Source organism: Diplotaxodon limnothrissa, linkage group LG14 (assembly GCF_057381915.1).
Source record: "Diplotaxodon limnothrissa isolate DT_005_m linkage group LG14, D_limnothrissa_male_GT1.1, whole genome shotgun sequence".
Lineage (NCBI taxonomy): Eukaryota > Metazoa > Chordata > Actinopteri > Cichliformes > Cichlidae > Diplotaxodon > Diplotaxodon limnothrissa.
Window position 1 is genome coordinate 30,301,445 of NC_140609.1, and position 21,246 is coordinate 30,322,690.

General features: G+C 39.9%; 1 protein-coding gene across 1 annotated transcript; it reads right to left on the reverse strand.

Annotated features, from left to right (window-relative positions):
- Window positions 1–885: 885 nt before the first annotated feature.
- Window positions 886–20,817, reverse strand: kiaa0753 (KIAA0753 ortholog). The gene is made up of 18 exons (XM_085370942.1): window positions 20,567–20,817; window positions 18,084–18,377; window positions 17,718–17,979; window positions 17,465–17,574; window positions 17,307–17,369; window positions 16,650–16,871; window positions 15,944–16,124; window positions 15,164–15,345; window positions 14,793–14,923; window positions 14,130–14,282; window positions 12,843–12,932; window positions 11,143–11,230; window positions 10,887–10,961; window positions 10,597–10,767; window positions 10,301–10,382; window positions 9,935–10,055; window positions 4,535–4,762; window positions 886–1,123 (listed from the first exon to the last, which is right to left on the reverse strand). Exons 1-18 carry the CDS (start codon window positions 20,702–20,704, stop codon window positions 970–972), a joined length of 2,745 nt encoding a protein of 914 aa, XP_085227068.1. The 5' UTR covers window positions 20,705–20,817; the 3' UTR covers window positions 886–969.
- Window positions 20,818–21,246: the final 429 nt, after the last annotated feature.

Genomic DNA, 21,246 nt, shown 5'->3' on the forward strand with positions numbered 1-21,246 from the left:
CTGTATGTCCCCAATCAAAGGCTGGTCCCCACAGGCCAGTGCAGCATCTGCATGTGCCCCCATTGCTCTATCTGCCTGGCTTTCATGTTGCTCTCAAGGGACTCAGACATTTTCTCAGCCTGTCAAGTTTGTCCTGTTTAATTTGTGCTACACATTTTACCACAATTAAGAAAGAAAAGCACAGAAAAGAGAATTATTAAAATAGTTCTCAACCAAGTTCAAAAGCCTGAAAAAGGAAAAAAGAATCCCTAACCATACCCTTATCACTTTCCTTTCATGTGGTCCAACCCTCAGAGTGGACAGAGATTACAGGGATAACACATTAAATTTAGAGGGAAGTATTTTTTCTGTGCTGAGACGCTTTATTTGGACATTAAAATGAATGAGAAATCAATTTACAAGACCTTAAGCGCACCATGTCCTTGGCTTTCTACATCAGTTTGGTGGAAACCGTATGCAATTAATTTATTTCCATATGCCAATGTGAAAATAATAAGTGTGAGTAATCCTCAGGGAGATTTAGACCAAGTGCAAGGGGACGGCTGTAATCTTATAATCCTCTGTAATGTTCTAATGGTCTCTCTAAGCTTATCTACACTAAACTAACTTTCCCAGAGGTATGCAAACACAGATACAGATGGACCAAAAGAAGTAATGTGACTAATGCTCCCTGTGTAACTCAACAATCTCTTCTGCCGAGCTTTATAATAAAATCTGTGATCCCAGTAAAATAAAATCATATTGTGTCATTGCAGAAGTTACCTATGAACGTGTTTTTAGACCTTTGTCTAAGATCAAATAAATAAAAACTTTCAAAAATAAAATATCTGATTGTAAAACATACAATACTCTATATAAAAATAATAAATAATAGTACTCCAGGGTTTGACAAGGTAAAAATTTCCATCCACAGCAAACATAATATCAAAGGTTTTAAAGATAATGCTGCATCCATCATGCTGCAGCATCCTATTGTCCGGAAAACGCTGCAGCTGAAGCGGGTGGTGACCGGAGCGGCTGCAGGAACTCAGAGGTGAAGACGGCCTCAGCATACTCCTCCACGACATCCTGAAACTCTGCTGCCACGTCAGCCAGAGCCTCCGACAGCAACTCGTCAGCCAAGCTGTGAGAGGATAAGAGGTGCAGATGTTAGAAAACATGGTTATTTTCCTTAAATCATATATAACCTGTATAAAAAAAAAAAAAAAAGTCTTCTAAAATTTGAAAATGTATACGCTTCAATTTGGTAGAATTCATTTGTGGCATCAAAACAAATCACATATGACAATGGTATTTATGTTGCTGCTGCTCCTGCTATTTTCGGTCTTCTCACAAGATTTTAGGCTAGAAATTTTGAAAGACATGCAAAATAAAAAGGTCAGTGGGCCTGAAAACAATGGCAAATGCAAATCACTTGAAACATGTCCTTTGTGCGCAGTGGTTATAATTTCAAAGTAAATGTAAATCATCAGTCTTGCGTCATTATCTTCAAAAATGCAGAAGGTCAAATTAAAGCTGATTTCTCTGAACAAATGTGGTATCTGTTTTTTTAAGAGGTGCACATGCAAAACTTAGTTTAAAAACATAAAACAGAGCAAAATAACTCTGAAGCCTCGTGAACTGTGTGCAGCACCAAGCTAAATTTCAGTGTTTGATCATTATCTGGGTCAGCACACACACACACACACACACACACACGCACACACACAGGCAGAGACTGAGGCAGGGACATAGAGGATGAGGGAAAATGGGAAACACTTTCACATATCCACTGAAACGTCAGTGCAACAAAACTATCAGAGTAATTGTGCGTTTTTGAACTCCCTGTTCCTCTAAAGGGTCATGACAAGAACACTTTGCTCACAGCACCATATAGCGAGAGAAATCCAGAGAAGAATGTGCCGCATTATAAAATATCATTAACATCAATATACAAGGAACCGTGCTTGCCCTTCTGAATTACTCCAAGTTATCTTTATATTTAACACACCAGTGACTGCACAGTGTACCGTTTATGCTAATGTATGAAAATCAAAATAAAAAAGCAGATTTATACAAAGTGAACTAGGATCCTAGGACCCTACCACTAAGTTTTATTTACATGCATAAAGAAATTCAAATAGCTGTTTTGGCAGTGCTGACGTCTTTCTATCTTGCAATCAGTCTGTTAGCAGACAGAATGAATGAGATCCTCCAGGTGGTAAGGCTCCACAGCAGCACAGGGCTGCTCATTACCATCTCATCACACAGAAAGCTTTCTGCGCTGTGTCAGAGCAGCAGGGGTCATACTAGTCTATACGTATGCCTTCTCCGTCTCCAAAAACACTGAGATAATTGGATGGTTTCTCACGCAATATCTTGTTGTTGTTTTTTCTAAGTACAGATTCATGTCTTAAAAACTTTGGCTTTTTGATGTGAAACTGATAATGAGCCAGTGACACAGTCAGCCAGATGCCATGGGTGGGACTGGACAGTTTTTCAGATCTAAACTTAAGAAAGACAGTTTATCGAGCTGTTTGGTATCCCAAACAGCTTTCAGAAGTTTAGAACTCATATATTAAACGCATAAGTTCAATATGTTCACAATGATGGCACGAAGCCAGCGTTGCACCAGCAGCGGCCTGTCAAGTATCTAAGTTTGTGAGTGGGAGAGAAGACCGGCGGCGAACAACAGAGGCGCACTATGCAAACCATAAACTCTGCATGATCCTCTCTGAGTGAGCGCCTCCTGCTGTGCACAGTGTCCGTCAATCGCATCCAGGGACAAAATAAATAACAGAAAGGACAGATCTGCTTCAGCGTGGTTCTAGTTACAAACACTAAGCATGTCATATCATTAATGTGTAGGACAACTTAAAAAAACTCATATTTCACTCTGAAACTGCTGCAGCGTTGAAGAGACTCATTCATAGCAAATAGTTATATTAGGTGGAAAATGTCATTGTTTGAGGGCGTTCTAGATGAAACTGAACACTGAAAAAGGTCCTGCTGAGAGCTAATGCCCCTTAATAAAGATATACATGAACACTTAATGTGCATTTAGAAGGATAACTTATTCTGAGAGAGGAAGCTGTAACTTCACAACCAGTGTTTATGTCTGTCATCATCGGACACTGGTGCAGGACAGAAATCAACCAACATCCATAATGCAATCCTTGTTGTTGCCTGTGTGGTGGCCAAGGAAGGTAACTTCATAATTTGTGTCAAAGGAAGCAGAAACACAGTAAAGCACGCACAACAGGATCTCCTGCTCTCCATCAGTCTTATAGCAAATGAATCAGCCATCGCTGCGTTCACAATTTCAATTGACTGATTGTGTTGGAAATGACTGTAAAGAGGTCAGAATGTTAGGCCATGGCAAAGAAAAATCTAACTGGGCAGCACTGCTACTTTGTCTCTCATGTTGGACCGAGCACAGACTGACTTACTCTCACATCCTATGGTACAAAGTGACATAGCAGAAGGGCCAGCAATAGCAGATTAGCATGCTAACACAGAAGGAGATGAGTGCAACACAAGACATAATGTCCAGCTATCTATTTTCTTAACAGCATGTCCAATTCAGGGTCGCGGGAGGGCTGGAGGCTATCCCGGCTGTCACAGTACAAATGCTGGGGTACACCCTAGACAGTTTGCTAGTCTACTGCAGGGCTAACACAGAGAGAAACACAAACATAGCTGTAGATGTGAGCATGCAGTATTTTACAACCAATTAATCAATCACTAATTAACCTAACATGCATGTCTTTGGGCAGCAAACGGAGTATCTAGAAATAACCCAAGCAGGCACAGGGAATACCCACACAGAAAGGACCCAGATGGTCAGTGAATTTGAACTCTGGACTCTCTTGCTGTGAAAAAACAAGGCTAACCACTGCACTGTGCCATCCAATATACAAAGCAAAGGTAGCACTAGTGGAGATCTATGCACACATGTAATGTCACAGGTGTTAAATGTAAATGTTTCAAGCTGTTTTTCTCCTATACTGCCATGTTACATATTTACCTTTAAGCTTAAGCTAAACACAAAACAAGAAGGCTCGAGCGGTTGAGGGAGCTTATAAAAATCTTTATCTATAGCACTGTATTGAGATCCCTCCCCAGACCATACAAGCCCCACTCACACCTTGACCCATGTGACCATAATGACTCATGTGATGTTAGGATGGAGCAGCGAATTGACACCTTGGCTCACGTGACTCTAATCACTCACATAATGACAAGGTGGGTCAGTGACTCTCACCTTCAGTGGGACAACCCCACTAAGAGGTAAATTCCTGAGACTCCCTATCAGCTTTTATAACTGAAAAAGCCTCTTGGATGAAAGGTGAAACATCTTTAAAAATCTAAAAATACAACTGCAGTTGTCTTAAACTCAAGCACTTTAGACTATCACGATGACTGAGACCGATCATAACTGCAATGCATACTTCAAACACTGGTGGCAATCAGCCAGTGCAAACAAAATTCCCTGATCATGTTTATGCACATGTCTCATTAGCTTAAGTCATTATTAAAACAATCAGTTTTCTACCCGTCTGCAACGGCCCAGGGGTCGAAGCTGCCCACAGCCTCATGAGCCACAGCGCACAGGTAAGCCTCATAGTCTTCCCGGTACTGCCGAATGCCTCTCAGCATGCTGCCTGGCACTGAGATAACAGGCGCCTTGCTTCCCTCCAGAGGGCCAGGGAACATGGTGTTGTTTGCAGGATGCTGCTCATCTTGGGATGCCTCCTCTGTCAGGCTGTTCTCACACAGGAAGCTGCGAATGTGGAAAAACAAGACGATGCTCAGAAGGTGAGACCAAGAAACATATTTTTTCAATATCTCAAAATTGTATTTTCAGTTCAATTCAGTTTTATATCATTTTAAAGGCACTTTAGGGCAGGTAAAAAGCTCATAATATTATAGAAAGAGTGAGAATCCCATTGAGAAAGCAACACGATGAGAAGATGACCTCTAAGAGATGTTTATGTGGAGAAAAGGTAACTGCAGTAGAACACAAACTGAGGGTGTAGATGATGAATTTAGGAGAGGTGTCAGAGTGCAAGCAGCTCTCTTGCTTGCCCCTTGCTCAGAATGAGCAGGGGCTCAGCTGGGCATCGCCGTGGTCTGGCTTTATAATCCTCTCTGCTTTGACAAATCAGCCTGGCTCTTGCAATGGCGCTCACTGTGCTATATTTAGTGTTGCAGCAGCTCCAAAGCAAAGTGCCTCTCTATTGTGCTCCCTGGGCCTCAGCTAAACTTGTTTCAGTGTTGACTATTGGGGCTGCAACCCATGGGGTGGCCATAAATATCAAAGTGCCAGCACAGCGAACCATGCTTCCAGTCTGAAATGGGTCGATTTACTGTTTGACAGGAAAAACAACAATTCTGTACCCTGCAAACTCGCTTATTTTTAAAGTCGCAATGGCTCCCACGCTTCTGAAAAGAAAATAGACTAGCCTGTGTTTTCTGTGAATGAAAACCATTCAGATACTTTGGCACAAAAGACCATCTGCAAAGCAAGATTGGTCTTGCATAACAATCTGTGAAAAGGTGATATGAGTGCTGAGAAAAAGATTTGCAAATTAAATATCACGACAAATTCTTAGTAATAGTTTGTTACTCTATTGTGCCGTATGAAATTCACTCGAAACTGAATGAGACATCCATGATGAACCTTCATTTCATTAATCTGTGCTTTCACAACTCTGTGTACCTTTCTGTTTGGCTAGTGCATACAAGTACCAAAATGCTGAAACACTAACAAAACATCCTCTATCCATCACGTTGTAGCACCTGCAACTTGGCCTGCACACCGGATTTACACAAACCCAAACAAGCGCGATCACCTCAGGTTTGTCTTCTCATTTCTCAACAAAAGCTAAAGCCACGCAGAGCCTGGCAAAGATGGGACCTGGCACAGGACGGTGCCATATGTGATATATCAAAAGGGATGCAAGCTGGGCTGAAGCTGAGTCAGATAAAACCACAAGTGGCTGAGAGATAGTAAGGGGGTGATTCAAGCGAGGCTCAATGAAGCCTCAGTGACAGCGGGGAAGATCAGTGTGGAAAGAAACAGGTGGAGGATACTGGGGGGGAAAAAAAAAAAAAAACAACAGAAACCCTCAATATTCCAAAAAGAAAATCCTCTTTTATAATATTGCACTGGACTGATTTAAATGTGGGTGCAGAACTTAGAAGACATCACAACTAAAAATCCACCAGGTTACAAAGTGACGACATACAGGAGGGGACAACTGTAGCCACAGAGGAAAAAGGTGGGAGAGAGCAGTGTGAAATAAATAAATAAAATAAATGCACGGTTTTTAATTTTTCTGAGTGAGCTTCTTATCTTTTTATTGATTTGCTTGACTAGCTGATGGAGCTGTAGGGGGGATGGGGGAGACTGAGGTTTGGGCTCCTCACCATGGATACATAAATCTTATCTGCTGCTCTGCTGATGTGTTAAAAGATTGTCTCCGTGGTTGTTTGACAGCGCTCGCACAGGCACCTGAACAAAGACACCCAAGGTAAGAAGCGCGTGCTGTTTTGGAAAGAGTATTTAGCGTGACAAAGGCAGCGTTACGCCTGGTTAGAGTCAGTGGAAGTGTTAAAACCCTCTGGGCTCTCCTGTCATTACTAAGTAACCCCGACTATAGTCAGCATAGATTAAAAGAAAAGAACAGAGTAGCAGCACTCACTAAATATAAAACTATTTTATTCTTTCAGTTAGTATTCTTTTGAAAACTCCCGATCAATTCTCACCTTCCTTGGCTCAGTGCTTACAGAAAACCAGCTTACTTAATACAAAAATCAGGAAACCGATAACCGATACCATGTGACAATGTCCCTCTTAGCTATAAAACAGTAGCACCTAAGAAGCCTCCATTGATAGTCACACTGAGAAAATTATGCAGCTTTATTTCCGTGGCATGTTTTTTTCCCCCATGGTGTGTATAAATATGTGTGTGAGGCACAAAATGACGAGCATGTCGCCTGATGTGTCTCTCAGGACTGAAAAATGTGGGCTGTAAACAACAACTCAGGGCTGAGACAACACACATGATGAGCTCTTTGCTCATTTTCCCGTTCCCAAATTAAACCTCACCATTCTGCTACACTGAACACCAGGACAGTCAACACTGACAGAGGATTAACACAATCCCACATCAGCACGAAAAACAAACCACATTTTTAACCACAGGTTTCGATCCGAGGGCTGCGGAAGCAACAGGAAAGAGCTGCAGTTGTGAAAAGCTGCTTATCAAAATAACTTTCCTAAATGTCTGGAAAATGATGCTCCTTAGAGAGCAACCAGTGGGATGACCTGCTGCTCTCTGGCATCAGTTTTAGAATTACCATTATTTCTCAAGACCTGATCATTTTGGTGAGAGAGGTGAACTATTTGGCAGTTGTAGTTGTGATTATTATACAAAGGGCTGCTGCGCACACAATCTGACATAACCTAAAGTTATAAAGCAACAACAGTTAAATTTAGCGTATAGACTGCAACAACATAAGGCGAGGCTTTTTAACTTACAGAGCATCCTTGGTGGTTTGCTTCCGCATTAGCTTTTCATCCCTTCATCTGCGCTGGTATGTGTTGCACTATGTGACACCTGGGCCTCTTTATCCTTCAGCACAGGTAGCCAAAGCATCTCCCTTACAGCTCAGTTCATTTTACGAAGCAACTCTGTGTCCCCCAAAGACAGCTCTGTAAAACAATGTGCCTAATAAACACAATTTCTCTCCCCATCTCACTCCAAACGACTCCCTACTTCCAACTTTATTACTTCTAAGGGGGACAAAGCACTGTGAAAAAAGAGACGCTGTAGGTGGACAACAAGTTCCTTCTTGCACTTTAGAAAGAAACCAAACAAACAATCTGTCAGTGTCTTGCAGGGAGGTTTATTCTTTCGCAAGTTAGATAGTGCAGTAGTCATGGAGTAAGTGCTGAACAGGCTGGGTCATGCTTCATTTAGAGAATAGAGAATGGGGACAATATATAGAATCCTTTTTTCATATGCAAATGAGTACAATTACTACATTACAAGCAACCTCAGAGCCTAAAAATACTACGCATACAAGAGCTAATGGCACGACCACCATCAGTCTCGTCTTACTGCCTTTATTGGACTAGATAAGTTGACGAGCATCTTATGGTTAAAAAAAAAAAAAAAGAAAGAAAGAAAAAGGATTCTGTGATGGCATGTGTGACTCAGCAGACAGCGAAGCTACCCACCCTCTGTGCTGCTGAATTTCTCTGTCAACCTCACTGATTTCACTAAGAGACTAAATCGATCTGTGTACCAACAGAAACCAGCTGCATTTTTCTCTAAGCATGACCAAGAAATTTCAAATGCTTTCAAACAAAAAAAACAAGTAAATACAGATAAAACATGCCTTGCAAAAAGCTGAAATACTGAGCCGATTAATTATTCACTGATATCTATGTGAATTTAAATTTAATTCAATTATCACCAACTGTTTTGTTATGGTACAATCGTCCCTTTTTCTGAATACACAGCACAACCGAATTACTATTTATCTTGTGATAATAACTCAAGGGGCTCAATACACACAATCACCTTGTGTGCTCTTTTATTCATAAGCATTCTAGTCAACTTGTTTACTAAGATTAGTACTTGCTTTCAAATCAAAGTGTTTTTCTATTGATCCATGTCAAAAAAAAAATCAAAAACAAAAAAACAAACACCAATCACATCCACTGTGATTTAATGTGTCAACCAAAACAAAACACATAAAGGTCCAGTGGGCTGCCAGCACTTGTTAGAGGAGCTGTAATTCAGACTGAGGATGAAAGTGCTGCAGACGGGTCTGTTCTGAGCTACAGTGATTCAAGGTGTTTCAGAACAAATGAGCTAGCAGTTATCAAATGACTGTCCCCGTTAAGAAGCTGGAAGGCTTGATGCCTCTAAAATGAACAGCTAATTAAAAAAAAAAGACACCTCTTAAAAAAGCACCTGTGTTATGTTTGCCAGAGAACAGAGTTATTGCTTGATAGATGCATTAAGAACAGTTAAGCAAAGTGGCTCTTAAGGCAAAGTTTCCATCAAGTGAAGTGAACCCGAGGCAGATGAAGACTGACAGACTTTAATTTGCTAATGTTTGCAGCTTGAATTTGTTAAAAGTATCCTGCTGGCTTGTCTGTGTCAACAACTTCTAGTCCCTTCCAGTCTCTTTTCTCTTTCCTTCCAAGTTCCTCGTTAATTTAAGCAGTATAGCAGCTGCAGCTAAAGCCCTGGGCAGTGGAGGGTCTCCCTGTGGAGTCTGCTGCCAGAGTCAGGAATAGAGTCTGCCCTGGGTACAGTAGCCACCAAGTGAGTTTTGCAGGATGAGTAAGGACTCCCAGTGGAACAGTGATTACAGGGCACACACGTCATGTGGAAAAAGACTAAATGTGTATAGCTGGGAAAAAAAGAACATTAACCACTTCCTTGTCATTGAGTCTAGAGGTGCAATTAAACCAGCACTGAATTACTTCCTGTGGAAGATGCCGTTTGTTTCTCTTCATTACAGCATCAGCAACTAAAGCAAGTCATTAAAGGTAATTTGATATGTAATTTGTCTCATAAGATTTCATTAAAAGTCACCTGATACTTTCCAAGTAATTAAAATCCACCATTTACATATTTGCATTTGTTAAAAAAAGGGAGTATATCATAATTTTGTGCAATCAGGAGCATTGAGCTGAGCTATGATGACCAATAATTGAGGCTAAGACCTATAATTTCAGCTCAAATGATTGGAAAGGGAGTTAAATAGGTCAAACCTTAATACTGGGCTCCAGTTAATATTCTGAGAACACTCCAAAATTTCCCTGCTGACTTTTCAAGACGAATTAAACAGCAATGAATGGAAGCCATCAGCTAAAGATGAGACATAGAAATGACTTGTGCAGTAAAGGGGAAAAGACAGAGAAACCCACCCAGTCATGACAGGTTTCTCAAGGACAATATCCGCTGCAGAGGTCTGCTTCAGCACTGGATTTGTGAGCCTAATTGGCTGAGGAGAGGCTGGCCTGGAGCTGGGGGCATGGGACTGGGATCCTGAGAAGAAGAGAGAGAAAGCAAAAGAAGGGAGAAATGTTAAGAGGGATGGGTGGAGCAAGGAGCAGACAGATAGAAAGACAAAAGGACAACAGCATACATCTGGCCTTTTCAGTTGTAGCACTGTCTCCACCTACAGGAAAGGTCTGTGAAATAACTTTCTAGGTTTTGCACTTGCAGATAACATTTTTTGTTTAAGTGCAGAAATCGTCTGTTTTTGGCTTTTTTTTTTTTTTTTTTTTTACCTGCTGGTCCTGGTTGTTTCAAGTAAAGAGGGTCTGAATAGGTGATAGAAGCAAACCGTCTCCTCACTTCTTCCTGATCCCGCTGTCAGAGACACAGAGAACCAGATTCTATAAACACAGCATCCTACTGACAAAGAGCCTTGTCAAACAAATTGAACGGTGTAATCAAGTCTGGAAAATGCATCAGTATTCAGACGCAGACCACAGCTGTCATAACAGCTCATTATAAACACTAAACCAGTAACCAGTGACCTTTCAAATTCCATAGTGACCTTTCACTGGTGGGTCCCTCTCACCTGTATCTCCTCCATACGAAGCAGCATACTCTCCAGGGTTGGGGCCTGCAGCATGTCCTGGGCCATGCCCTGCAGCTGTCTGTCTGTCCTAACTGTCCACGCCACCCGGGCGGTGTCCTCTAACAAATCGTCCAGCAGCTCTTCACTCAGCTGCTCAGCACTTTCTTCTGCCTGTAAATGGCAATAATTACAAAAAAAAAATAAATACAAGTGTTGTGAGTTTAGCTGCACAGTTTTTAAATCATTGCCATGATAAACTTAAATGTCAAATCTCCTGTAGTGAAGCTCACCCTCTCTGCGGCCTGTTCAGGCACTCGACTCCTCAGTGGAGAGTTCATTCTGTTGTTCCTGGACTCACCAATTTGCTGAAGGCACAATAAAAATCTCAGTTTATTTTACGAGGCAAATCTGAAGCCAAACACACGCATACACACAAACTTAGATTTATTTAATCATTCACATGCAACAACTGTCACCCTTGTCTTTAGGAGGTTTATAAAAGGAAGAAATTCTGGCACTAGCTGGACAGCAGATAAGTCCTCCTACCTGGGCTTCATCCAGAAGGGGCTGAATTCTCTCTCTGGCCTTCTGCTCAGCTCTCTCAGCCCACTGAGTTGGCGAGACAACTTCAGACCTGTGAACCAAAACACACCCACACTGCAAGCTGTCACAGAAGTTCTGAAGCTGAGCTGCTTTAACTTAAAGACACAAAATTTAAAAAAAAAAAAAAAAGTATTTACATAAAGTATAGTTAAAAATATATTTGGAATTTTAGCCCACCTTGGGTTCAGAATTAATTAAAAGATTGAATTTCTCTGATTAAGAAACAAAAAACTTTCTGCCAAGCTTTTAAAATAACTATCCGTTTGAGTCGAATAAAACATTCTCATTACTGGAAATGCATGAGAGAATTAATTAATCATCACTATCAATCATTATCATTGACGGCTAAATGTATTCACACACAATAGAAATAGTCATCAGGCTCAGTGTTTTTTAAATTATTCACATTAATCTGTAATTATAATAGGCATATAAGGTCAAAACTGTCAAACTCTTTGCTGGCATTATATTGAATGGTTACGTTCACTGTTGAAACCAATTTTAAAAAAAGCCATAAAGGCTGACATGCCAGTTAAGAGTTTCTCCAGCTGAGAGCAGCTGGAAGCATAAAAGACTCACTAAGTCTGACATAAGCATTTTATTCAAAATGCAGCCTGTTGATTGTATTGATGTCTATTGTGTCCAACTTATCACCTGTAAACAAGTGAAGCAGTTTAGTGCTTTTACTTGTCACAGTGGCAGGAGGAAAAAAAAAAATCAGATATAGTGACTCGTTATACATCTAATTTAAACACTTTAACACTTTTCTGCAGCTTTCTTTAGCTTTAAAACAGAAACAAACAAACAAACAAACAAACAAAAAGAACCTGCCATGGGTATAACACACAGGCAAAACAGATCTGTAATAATGGTGAATTTTCATTCAATTTTCCATGTAACACACTATGTGCAAATTTGTTAATGTTACGTAACCCATAAAACTATAGAGGCTGCATGTGTTCTTAATTAACATTACATGTTTCCTGCAGTGGTATTCCCCTCTTGACAAGGTGAGTAAATAAAGAGCAGGCCTACACGTCTTTGTGACAGAGAACACAGTAGCGTTAACCCACACATTCACAGTAGTGTAATTAAGTGTTGACTTTGCTCTGTGCACATTGCGTTTTGTTGCCAGCCTTTTAAAGTTGGGCTCTCCAGTGACTAATTGACAAATACACAACGGTCTATAGGAACATATGCTCTCCTTGGTGCTGAATGGATGCGCTGCAATCACAGTCTGCATTATTTTCCACTCATTGTTTTGTTCTGTTGTCAGTAGATAATGTTGCCCATGTTGTAATTCCCAGAGTAAATGCTCCTTTGATTGTGAGCACAATGAACCGAGTGGGAAATGTTTTTCTTCTTAAACAGCATAAATGCCAAGTATTTACAAAGGTTAAAGGGCAAGTGCATATATCGCTATATATACACACACACTGTACTTACTTTTTTATGTCATTAATTAATCCCTTTTATTTCGGTCAGAGGGAGTTTGTTATTATCCCATAGTGTCTGCAGAGGTTGCAATTAGGGGGCACATGAAATAAAAAAGTTTTTTGGCTATATTAATATTCACCATGACTTTAAGCCTTCATTACCTTGGATCCAAATCTGCTAAAACAATAATTTTATTAGTACTGTACCTTAATCTCTGAATGCGTTCAGCCTCTTCTTTACTCAGCTGGTTCAGCTCTTGCAGTCTCTGCGCAGTCATCTTATCTAGCCAAGCTTTCCTGCATCACCCAGGCAATCATCAAATGAAGCAAAATGTAAGCTCAAAGAAGCTTTGCACATAAATAATTTATAATCCTCATCTTTAATCACGCTGATAGCCACTGATTAATAAGAAAGCACAACTGCAGTAATTAAGATTTGATTAAACGGAGACATATGTGGAACACTCAATCAATGAGGTGCTTATAAAACAGGCAAACTATTAATCACTCAAAAAGAGAAATGGCCTCAATCTAGCTGGCACCTAGATTAATTTATTGGAAAGAATTAACTTTGAATTAGAATCAGAGTATTGCCTCTGGCTCTCAGCAAGTGGGGTCTGACATAAAGGTTAGAAATGGCTCTCTGAATGTTCTCATTAATGTTCCTTTTTCCTAGATTCCACCCATGTGGCATTTTGCTATGACAGATAATCTAATGTGAGAAGCAGAAATGACACAGATTACAAGGTAATCTGAAAAAAGATATTTATAATAAGTAGAAGCGATAAAAGCTGGGACAGGCAGATTTTTCGCCATCAGGCAAAAATTCCTAACTAAACTTCTGCATATTAGTTGGGCTCCATTATCAGGTTTTAAGAAAACCTAGCCAATTATATTAGATTCTGGCCAATCAGAGGTCCTTTCAGAGAGTCAAAAAGTGCAGATGCACATGCAGATCACTAGTGCATTTGCATCCCTAGAGAGAAGAAAGCCTGAGCCAGTGTTGGAAAATATTGCAGGAAAAGTTGACGGTCCCTCACTAGCAACAGCTGCCTCTGGCCTGCAACGCACCACAGTAACAGGAAAACAGACTTATCAAAACACATTTATATCTAATATTATGGTCACAGGTCCTGCTCATACGGGAGCCAAGTTTTTGCCTTTTTTCCACTATCACTGTAAGAACAGCCATGAAGGATGTGTAATTTATGGTTCAAAGCTTTGATTTTATATGTAACATCTCAGACTGTTATCATGAAAGCAAGAGTAATTAGGCCTTTTTCTAAACTAAACCAACCAGCTTACACATAGCTTCTGCAATGGGCACAAGACTGTGATCATCTGCAGGGAGCGAGCTTAGGACAGAGGAGAGCTGATGGAAGAGAGATTAACTTTCACATTTTATTTCCCTATTGTTCCCAATTACTGCCAACCCGTGTATTTAAAATAAGGTTAAAAAAAAAAAAAAAAAAAACTTTGGGAGGTAAGGTTCACCTTAATGCTTCATTCTGAGCTTCTTTCTTCCTTTGTGAGCTTAGGCCTGGCTCAGTTGCCAAACTACCTCCAGGCCTCTGCTTTGGAGGGTCTGGTGAGGATTTCACTGGAGAAAAGAGACAACGAGGCTCTGGTCTTCCCCTTTGTGGGGATCTGCTGATAGCAGAGAATGATGAATGGGTTAAAAAATGTAAACAGAAAGATGCTATATTACACAACTCAATGGAAAGCGAAAGAGCAATTTTTATTTTGACACTTACATCTCTTATACTATATTTACCAAATTACTTTTTTTTTCTTCGGATTTTCCTTATAAGCAACTGTCATCAATGAAAAATGAAAAATTTGGTGCATATGGCATGTGCTGCACTTTACCAGTAACATTGAATACAATCTACAATCCTATAATGTATACAACCTCTTAGTCCATCAGATAATCTGATTATGCCTACTTGCATCCACAATTTGATTGAAATTCATAAAGAGATAATTGTGTAAAATGGTCTTTTTTTGGGGGGGGGGGGGGGTTGTCCACACATATTATTTCATACTAAATGTAAACTGTTACCTGGAGATCAGCGTTTCGGACATTAAAGCAGTACTTACATAATGACATTAATCATCGAGTGAGCCGAGGACTGCACAGAGAGATAACAGACTCACCGTTGTGGAGGAGGAGAGTGAGGAGATGTAGGTATCCAGGGCACAGAGTGCTCTTTTTGAGGGAGCTGGCTCACTCTGAGCCGAGAGGAGACTGTAGGCTGCTGGAAGCCTGTATCTTGCATCTGATTATGCTATAATAAAAATAGAAAATAAATATTTAATTATTAGTTTACATTAACCTCACATTGGTTACGTCTGATCATTGGTTTAAAAAAAAAAAAAAATATATATATATATATATATATATATATTTTTTTTTTTTTTTTTTTTTCACAGGGTATGATATCAAACAACAAATCATGTTGCTAATAACATGTTATTAAGCGTTCTCTGTGTCTTGTGAAATACTGAGTTCAGTACAAGCCCAGCACCTTTATTGTTTCAGCCGTTTTTCTCTGAGAGGGCAGCTCTTTTCTGCTGTTAGTATTGGTATGGGATCGTCTCTGCAGCTCCCTCTGCTGGACGAGGCTCTCCAGGCCAGACCGCAGCGCCTCTCTTCGATTGAGGGGCTGTTGAGTAGTTTTGGGTTTCTGGGAGGCCATTCTCTTATCTGCTGACAAAAATAAAAAGTTAAACAATTTATTTGTTTTGATCTTAAGTTCAAACTAAATAAAAGTCAAAACCAAACAAGATTCTTTATCCCTTTCAGTACAATTCAATTAAGTTGAACCCTGATGGGAGCAGACAACACCACCGATTACAGAATTTGCCTGCACTCTTGACAGCCAGGTGGATGTGTGGTTTAGGTTCAGGTTTCTAGGGAGATCTAGATTGCAGATGAGGCTCACTCTAGGTGTTTATATCATCACTGCCTCTCAGCCCAATAATACCCAGCAGGACTTAACTGCTCATATACTAAACAGCAGGGGACCAAATGCCAGAGTTCTGCACTTTAAATCTTGTTTTCCTATCACTTCCTGGCTCCCTGATCAATTTTAAGCCTGGGTACAGCAATTTACGCACAGTGGGAGGCCCCAAGAGAACCGCACAGAAGCCCTTGGAGGGCTTTTATATACATAGGAGAGCAAATGGTTTGTCCTTCGTCAGCAGGCCTCTATCAACAAGTAGGTCTTAAGTTGAAATGATAATCATTAAACAACACCCAGGAAGTCTGCATTAATAAATACACAAAGCTAGTAAACAGTGCTCACCATGGAGGCCTCTTCTGGGATTTTTTGCTTTGCAAGGACCTCGAGCAATTCCTTGCAGTTTGGGACGCCTGGGTGCAGTCGTAGGAGACTTGCTGCGATGAGGAGATTTCCTTTGCGGAAGGCATGCTTGAGCCTGCATCTTTATGAGCATCTCTTGTTTACTGAGAGCAGAATCCAAAGTCTATTAAAAATGAAGTGACAGCAAAGCCTGAGATTATTCACTCAATTCAAAAAATATATATTTTCCTAAAATAAGTTTTACTTTTAGACAAATTCCACTAAATATTGATTAATCCTGCAGCACAAGTCATCTATGTTTACAGTAATATCACAAATAAACAATGTAACAAAGAAAATAACATGTAATAAAAATATATGATGCATCTGGAAAAATCATATCATTTAGGCATATTAAAATCGTATTACTACTTCGATCTGTGACCTAGAAACAGTAGCAGATACAGAATCTGTTCTTGTAATGCTCTGCTAAACCTGCACTGCAGTTAGTTGGAATTCATGCATGAATATTTGCCTTTATTAAGTAAAATAAGAAAGTAGGTTTAAAGTCGGGACCAATACAATACTGCACTGGTTTGCCACATTGAGCTTCTTTCCGCTGATTGTTTTTGCATTGTCCAGGAGCCAAGTCTACACTAGGAAAACACACATCACTCTGTGAATACAGCGGTTACATCGTGATCCTTACCTCTAGTTTCTGCAGGATGTCAAGGGCAGTCTCAGGCACAGCTGAGCCCTGGTCCACTTCAACTTTAGCTGAGCACAAAGAGAGCTGGCGAATCAGCTGCCCCAGTTCTTTGGAATAAGGAGGCACTTTGCTGTGAGACAGATCAGAGAGTTGATGGATAAAAACCTGTAAAGCCCTCAGTGCCCCACGATGTGCAGCTGCAAGCCTGTTTATCGCCATGGACTGAAAGTAAAAGAGAATGCAAATAAATTAAGAACAGAAATGTCAACTTTTTTTTTAAACAAAACTCCTTCATAAAAAAAAAAAAAAAAAAAAAAAAAAAAAAAAAAAAAATCAGACACGACTGATTTTACTCATTTAATTCAATTTTATTTATATAGTGCCAAATTACAACAGTCGCCTCAGGGCCCTCATAATGTAAGGTAAAGACCCTACAATAACAAATAAATAAAACAAATTTTAAAAAATTATAAAGATAGAACAATCAGATGCCGCCCCCTCCCTCGAGTAAGCACTTGGTGACAGTGGGAAGGAAAAACTCCCTCTTAACAATAAGAAACCTTCGGCAGAACCGAGCTCAGGAGGGGTGGCCATCTGCCGTGAGTGGCTGAGGCAGAGGGGAGAGCCATGAAGTCCAAAATGTGACTTTCTTCTCACCTTTTTAGCATCCCACATTTTCTGGCTTCGTAGTTTTTCTATATCTTCTTGTATCTCTTTTACCTGTTAAATAATGTGAGAGAACATTGTCTAGAGGAGCAGAGCAAAAGGAAATCCAGTGACAAACATTTAATGGCATTCAATAGAAATTTAAGTACCTGTTGCTGCAGAACATAAATAATACGAGCTGAGCGAGCTGCCTGTTTCTGTCTGCGTATCTCCAACTTGTTTTCCTCTTCAGGTTCTAATGACTCCTGTATTTTCTCCCCTGTTGTTTAAAAAACATTGTGCATTATTTATCAGCATCATGCATTAGTAGTGAAATCATAGGAAAAGTGTGATCATTGCAATGGGTTCCAAAATTATGATTACACTCCATGCATTTCAAGTTATAGGTGTCTTGTGGGCTACCTCTGTTAGCCAGCTCTTCCACTTTCTGAATATACAGTTCCAGTTCATTTTGCAGCCTGTGGATCTCGTGGCTTAAAGGTGCCTCTTTGTCTCCTTCTACCTGCCTAAGGCCAGGGTCTCTGGTTGGGGGTGAGCGGCTCATTCGAGGCATGGATGAAATAGGATGTTTCTGGGATGTGTGTCGTTTGGCTCCAGCTACAGTCACCTTCTCTTTTGGACTGGATGCTTTTGACATCATCTTACTTGGACTTGCTGCAAACTCCTATAAAGAGAGGAAATAAACTTCATTTGCTAAACAGGCACAAACAATTAATTTCATATTATATAAACAAGAATGTTATTATAGACAAAAAGTAATTAAATTACCTGACGGAGTTCTACATCACTTGTTTCAAAGAGTGAGGCCTCCTGAGAAGGTTTGGCTGATAATTTTGTCAGCGATTCAAGGCGCCTTCGTCTTAGATCTCGCTTGGCCTGCTTAACAGCTGCCTGAAGCCTCTCCTCAGAGAGTGTGGTGAAGCTGAAAGAGCTTCTGGTGCTATCCACATTTTCCTTAACTTCTGATACAGGCAGCAGTCGCTCTATCACAATGGGGGCAGGCAGGCCGACATGTGTGGCACGGTTTCTAGTACTTGCAGGGACGGCGTCATTGAACAGCAGCTGTGGTGTGCAAGACAGAAGTCAGTTTTATCTGGTATAATCAGTCATTATGATTAGACACAATCAGATATATTTATCAATAACAGGTATTTAGGAAATGGTGTCATTGCATATAGTTGTGGTCAGAAGGATACATACAATCATTAGGGAACATGGAACCAGAATTACCAAGAGATTCATACGATAAAGTATACCATATCATATAAATGTCGTAGTAATTTGGGGCTTTTAATGATTTCTTTCAACAGATGAGCAGATGGAATAATAATAACATCCTCTTTGTGCGAAAGCTAGATTGTTGAAACTTGGATACAACTGGATGTTGAACAGGACCATGATCTCAAACACACATCAAACCTGATTTTACAAATGATAAAACAGGCTAACGTGAAGCTTTTCGAATGGTCTTCCCAAAGCAAACAAACAAAACAAACAAATAATGGAATGATATTTTGTAATGATTGTGAAGGCACATGTTTGAAATGTTTGAAATAAAAATGAACTGAACTGAACTGAAAGCTGTGACCTTAACCCTGATGAATATTTGCGGACTGTGTAGGCTCATGCCAGGAAACTAACCAATTTAAATTAACTCTACCAATTTTATCAAGAAGAGTGAACAATTATTTAGACAGAATAATGCCAGAGGCTTGGGGGTGTATGTATAGATTTGAGCCTATATGTATAATATGTGTATTAGATGGCATTCAAATATTCAGAAAATGCGCCTAATTCTAGTGCGACCATCTCATGTCATTATATTAATGCTGCTATCCTGTATATATTGTACATACTATTGTTTGAGTACTTACAATTGTTTTTTTGTACTTTTTATATTTTACATTTATATTTATTATTGAAACTTGCACCAAGGGAGTGGCACTCCAATTTCGTTGTACTCTGTACAATGACAATAAAGGCTATTCTATTCTATTCTAATTCTAGTGCGACCATCTCCAGGTCTCACTACCATCTTGTAAACCTTCCTGTAAATCCTAATGAATGAAGCCTTAGCTTGATGCTAAAATGAAATGAATGAATGAATTTTATAGTACCATATCACCCCATTAGAGCACTTCGCTCTCGCACTGCAGGCTTAGTTGTTTTTCCCAGAGTATTTAAAAGTATTTAAAAGAAAAATGGGAGGGAGCCTTCGGTTTTCAGGCCCCTCTTCTATGGAACCAGCTTACAGTTTGGATTCGGAAGACAAACACTATCTCTACTTTTAAGATTAGGCTTAAAACTTTCTTTTTTGCTAAAGCATATAGGTAGGGCTGGATAACGTGACCCTGAATCCTCCCTCTGCAATAGGTGCAGGCTGCTGGAGGATTCCCATGATGCATTAAGCATTTCCTTTCAGTCACCTTTCTCACTCACCATGTGTCAACAGACCTCCCTGCATTGAATCACACTTGTTTTTAAATTTCTGTCTCTCTTACAGAGCATGTCTTTTGTCCGGTCTTCCTTCTCTCACCCCAACCGGTTGCAGCAGATGGCCGCCCCTCCCTGAGCCTGGTTCTGCCTGAGGTTTCGTCCTGTTAAAATGGAATTTTTCCTTCCCACTTTCACCAAAGCACTTGCTTATAGGGGGTCATATGATGGTTGGGGTTTTTCTCTGTATGTATTATTGTAGGGTCTACAATATAAAGCGCCTTGAGGCGACTGTTGTTGTGATTTGGCGCCTATAAATAAAACTGAATTGAATTGAAATTGAATCCAACTAAAAACAGTACATGAATCTCTGGTAAACTTCACTGAGGCGCGTTACTTTGACACCAAGCTATTTACAAACATTGTGATATGAACATAGTGATATGCTTCAAACTGAAGTCTTACAAAAATCTTAAAAATGAAGAGAGAAAGGGTATTATCACAAACGCTTCACTCGCGTCTCCACCTCTTTTTCATTACTTTGAATGGTTGATCCCGGGTATTTAAATGTCTCTACCTTCACTGCCTCTACTCCTTGTAGCGATAAATATTATGACTTTCAGGACTGTAATATTCAAATTTATTGTTGACATTGTGCTGCACTCTAGGACCAGCTGATCTCAATCAACCAGCTCCAGGTCTGTGTATGTATCACTAGTATGTGGTCTTAGCTTTTCCATTTCAAATTGTATATATGCAAAGATGAACTGCATATAATAAAGATAGATGAATATTATCAGACTTTCAGTGCTGTTTACCTTGGTGTGGGAGATCCCAGCCGTTAAACCGCTGCGGCTGTGAACATTTCTGGTTGATCCTAAAGCAACCCAGTCTCTCTCTTCGCTCTGCTTTCCTGAGAAAATCCCGGGACCACTTTGCAGGGATTGTGCAGTCATTACAGCGAAAAACAGTTGTCACTGTAGTAAACAATACTAAATGTTATGCTAATGGGAGCTAATTTTGCTAACATAAAGTTAATCCAATCCAGAAACTAAATTCAGGCACTTCGCCGTCGTTAATAATCAGTTCTTCCACTTTCTGTATATGAATTATAAGTCAGCTATACGCACCGAGTGGCTAATTGAAGCATAATTAAAATACAGGACCTCGTTAATCTCTTAAATTTTAAATTTAGCTTCTCAACAGTTTGAAACGGCGCCATGACAACAACACAACCCTAAAGACGGAAGTAGTTTTTTTTTAACTACGGCTTGTCAAATAAGCCAAAAATCAACGCAAACGCTTTATAATGACGTGTGATAGAATAGGCATTCTCACTAAATATATCACATATGATATATCATATTTAAATACTGGAGAATAATTAAGTGTATAAATAAGAAAGAATATATTACAATGCGATTTCTTTTAGCGGTTACTTTAAGAACTTTTTCCACAGACCGGAAGTAGGCGTCGACTTAAGAGTATTGCTACCAGG